The sequence below is a fragment of the Kryptolebias marmoratus genome, linkage group LG14 (assembly GCF_001649575.2).
Source record: "Kryptolebias marmoratus isolate JLee-2015 linkage group LG14, ASM164957v2, whole genome shotgun sequence".
Taxonomy (NCBI): Eukaryota; Metazoa; Chordata; class Actinopteri; order Cyprinodontiformes; family Rivulidae; genus Kryptolebias; species Kryptolebias marmoratus.
Genome location: NC_051443.1, coordinates 2189969 through 2193367, shown reverse-complemented (window position 1 = coordinate 2193367; position 3399 = coordinate 2189969). Strand labels below are relative to the sequence as shown.

Here is a 3399-nt window from a genome sequence, read left to right as displayed (position 1 = left end):
ATCAGAAACAGTGTCTTTACTGTCCCCCCCCCCACACACACACACACACAGCTGAGGTGTGTCGGCTCAGCTGAACGAGCACGCCGGGATTTGGTGACCTGGTTCCGTTTGTTGTCCTGAGAACCGTTCTCTTCATTGTCCCTGCATGAGGACAGGGTGAAACGTGGGACAAACGGATCGCTGCTAGGAGGAGGGAATAAAAACAGGACAGACTGGAGGATGAAAACAGGCCGTGTCGATGACATGCTGACAGTCTGGAGTCTGATCCTGCAGAACTCTGATGTTCTCTGGAGTCTGATCCTGCAGAACTCTGATGTTCTCTGGAGTCTGATCCTGCAGAACTCTAACCCCCCCACCCCCCCCTGTGTGCAGACTCCGTACCACGTGAACCTGCTGCTGGCCGGTTACGATGACGCCGACGGTCCCGGCCTCTTCTACATGGACTACCTGTCGTCTCTGGCCAAAGCCCCGTTTGCTGCTCACGGATACGGAGCCTTCCTCACCCTGTCCATCCTGGACAGATACTACAGACCAGGTGGGTTCAGGTCCAAACCCAGGAGCCCTTCTGTCTGCAGCGTTTATTGGTTTCAGGTCTGATGGTTCCACTTCCTGTTCCTGTTCCTGTGTTGTAGATCTGAGTCAAGAAGAAGCCGTGGGTCTGCTGAAGAAGTGCGTCGAGGAGGTGAATCTTCTTCCTTCTGTCTCCTGTAATGTCAGGAAGCACCGAGCGGTGACCTTTAACCCCGCTGCTTCAGAACTCAAACGATGTTTCCTTCCTGGGAAATTGATCTCATGTTTTCTCCTTCTTCTCTTCCAGCTGAGCAAACGCTTCATCCTGAACCTTCCCTCCTTTAACGTCCGTTTGATTGACAAGGACGGCATCCACGACATGGAGAAGCTCACCGTGAGCGCCGTGTGAGCCCCGTGTGAGCGCCGCTCTGCCAGCAAGCCTCAGTCTGTTTGTTTTTTACCGCTGACCTTTCTGTTCCAATAAAACCATGACCCCCAGCTTGTTTCTGCTCTCTCTGATGTTCGCTGTGCTCGTGGAACCCGTTAGGACCAGAAGCAGCTCGATTGCTGCTGGTTTTTAGTCCTCCCATCATCAGTAATTAACGTTTCTGCTGATCTGAACCAGAACAGGAAGTAGGAACCAGAACAGGACTTGTTTTCAGACTGAATGAACCGACAGGGCGGTAAGAGTAAAGCAGCGTTGGCAGCCATTTTTATTTCTGTCTCAATATTTACAAAGAAAGTTCAGATGTGAGATTTCTGCTGCCTGACTTTTTTTATGCTAAAAACACTCGAATGCAGCCCTGCGGATCTCTGGAGGAATGATCGACTTGTTTTTCCTGTTTCAGCGCCGTGTGTGTGTGTGTGTGTGGCCTTGTCTCATCTCGGCGCCGCAGACAGGTGATTAATAAACATTAAACACACCAGAATCTGACGGGAAGAGCAGCATATGTTTGCCTGCAGGCAGCGAGAGGTGGAGAGCGGCCCGCTGAGTGTCACAGACTGAGGGGGGGCAGGTAGGGAGGAGTGTGTGTGTGTGTGTGTGTTCCCTGGAAAGCAGAGGTTCTGTTCAGTCTTGGTTAAATAAAGTGAAAGCCTGTTGGGGGGTGTTCATGTCATGTTGAGCCTTCCGTGCAGCAGAACTGGGTTCTGTGTTGTGTAGATCGGGCCCCTCGGGTCAGACCCGACAGAACCGCATCACCTGGAACTGGGGGAGGGGGGGTCAGGATGACCTTTGACCTTTGTGGTATTCTATGAAAATACCAGCCATCAAATCTTTCATCTGTACGGTGACAAACTCTTCAGATCCTTAAAGACGTTTCAGGACTAAAATTAAGATCTGGACCCGAACCAGAGACCTGAACCAGAGACCTGAACCTGGACCTGAACCAGAGACCTGAGAGGTCCACCATCCAGCTCCTGTTTCCTCTCAAACTGGTTTCATTTCTGATGTTTTATTAATTCAGCTAAAGTAGAGTCACCAAATGTTGGAACGTGGGCAGGAACTGGACCTTTTTATATAAAATATAAAATAAATCTAGCCCGGTCGGTCCTCTGACAGAGAGGTACAGGCCTGAAGAAAACCAGCGAGGCTGTCGATAAAATATAAATATGTTGGAGTTTTGCCAGACAAACGTTTCTTTATGCAAACTTCAGTAAATTTTATTAAAGACCACTGAACTACAGGAACAGATTGTGTGTGGTTAATCCCTTTTTCTGCCTGAATGAGGTCAGAGGTCAAAGTTCAAAGCATTCCTTCACTCTGAAGGTCTGGAGAACTGATTCCAGGGAAGTCTGGATGACAGGAGATAATAATAAATAAAAACCCTTCTGAACAAACCATCTCTTTATTCTTTAATAATATATTACATTTATGCTGTAATACAATAATAACAGTAATAACATGAATAATAAACAGACACAGAAAAGTACAAAATGATTTGTGTTTTCTTAAGTTACCAACTTTTAAAAATAAATTAAAATAAATCTCCAGTAGCTGCCGCTGACGTCTCCTCGCTGACAGAACTCCATTTCCCATGAGCACCTGCTGCAGAGAGTTCAAGTCTTCCAGAGTTCCTGCAGAGCTCGGAGCAGGTGTCGGATATGGCTTCAGACACGTCTTGTGTGTGTGTGTGTGCGTGAGTGTGCGTGTGTGTGTGTGTGCGTGTGTGAGTAAACAAAAACAATAAATAAATTAGCGCCTCATCCTGAGGAGATGTCGTGTCACAGAGAGGAGGACAGTCCATGCATTGTCACCAGGTGTTCCATCTTAGGCCCCGCCCCCCAGGTGGAGGCGGAGCTTCTAGGAGGTAAAGTCTCAGATTTCACCCGTAGGGCGGAGGTTTATTTCCGGTGCTTCATCTCCTTGTCGTGGTGGGCCTTCCCCCCACCCTCACCTTTGTCCAGCATCTTCACGGCCTCCATCAGGTAGCTCTGGAAGGCGGAGAGCGCGGCGCAGATGGCCGGCGTGCCAAAGCCGTGGGTGAGGAGGCTGAAGTGGGTGAGGCTCCCCTGGATGCTGGGCTCCAGGCAGGGGGTGGGCCGACTCCCACCCAGGGGGGACCGGTCCTGAGACATCAGGTCCAGGAACTCCTTACAGATCTCCCTGAGAGGACAGAGGACGAGAAGATGAGAGACGCTTTAGATCAGGGGTGGACAATCCTGGTCCTCGAGGGACACTTTTCTACTTTTACTCGTTCCTCTGCTCCAGCACACCTGATGTGAGTCACTGAGGGATTAACAGGAAGTGGTCATTTAACCATGACTCAGGTGTGAAAACATGCAGGACCAGGGTTGGCCCCCCTGCTGTAGACTGATGGAAGACGTTTACTGATGGATTTCCCCCCCCCCAGCAGGGTCCTCCAGCGGTGGGACTCACTTAGTGACCCC

The 3399-nt window shown here is 50.0% G+C and overlaps 2 protein-coding genes across 3 annotated transcripts in view; one reads left to right on the top strand and one right to left on the bottom strand.

The window, feature by feature from the left end:
• psmb2 (proteasome 20S subunit beta 2) overlaps positions 1-1008 on the top strand; it is an 8377-nt gene extending 7369 nt beyond the window's left edge. The window contains exons 4-6 of the mRNA XM_017439053.3: positions 373-535; positions 633-682; positions 818-1008. Coding sequence (XP_017294542.1) covers positions 373-535; positions 633-682; positions 818-919 — 315 coding nt within the window. The 3' untranslated portion in view covers positions 920-1008. The remainder of the gene's footprint in view (positions 1-372; positions 536-632; positions 683-817) is intronic.
• Positions 1009-2363: 1355 nt separating this feature from the next.
• Positions 2364-3399, bottom strand: part of tfap2e (transcription factor AP-2 epsilon) — an 8977-nt gene continuing 7941 nt past the window's right edge. For both annotated transcript variants that reach the window (XM_017439050.3, XM_017439051.3), the window contains exon 7: positions 2364-3115. In XM_017439050.3, coding sequence (XP_017294539.1) covers positions 2854-3115 — 262 coding nt within the window. In that variant the 3' untranslated portion in view covers positions 2364-2853. The remainder of the gene's footprint in view (positions 3116-3399) is intronic.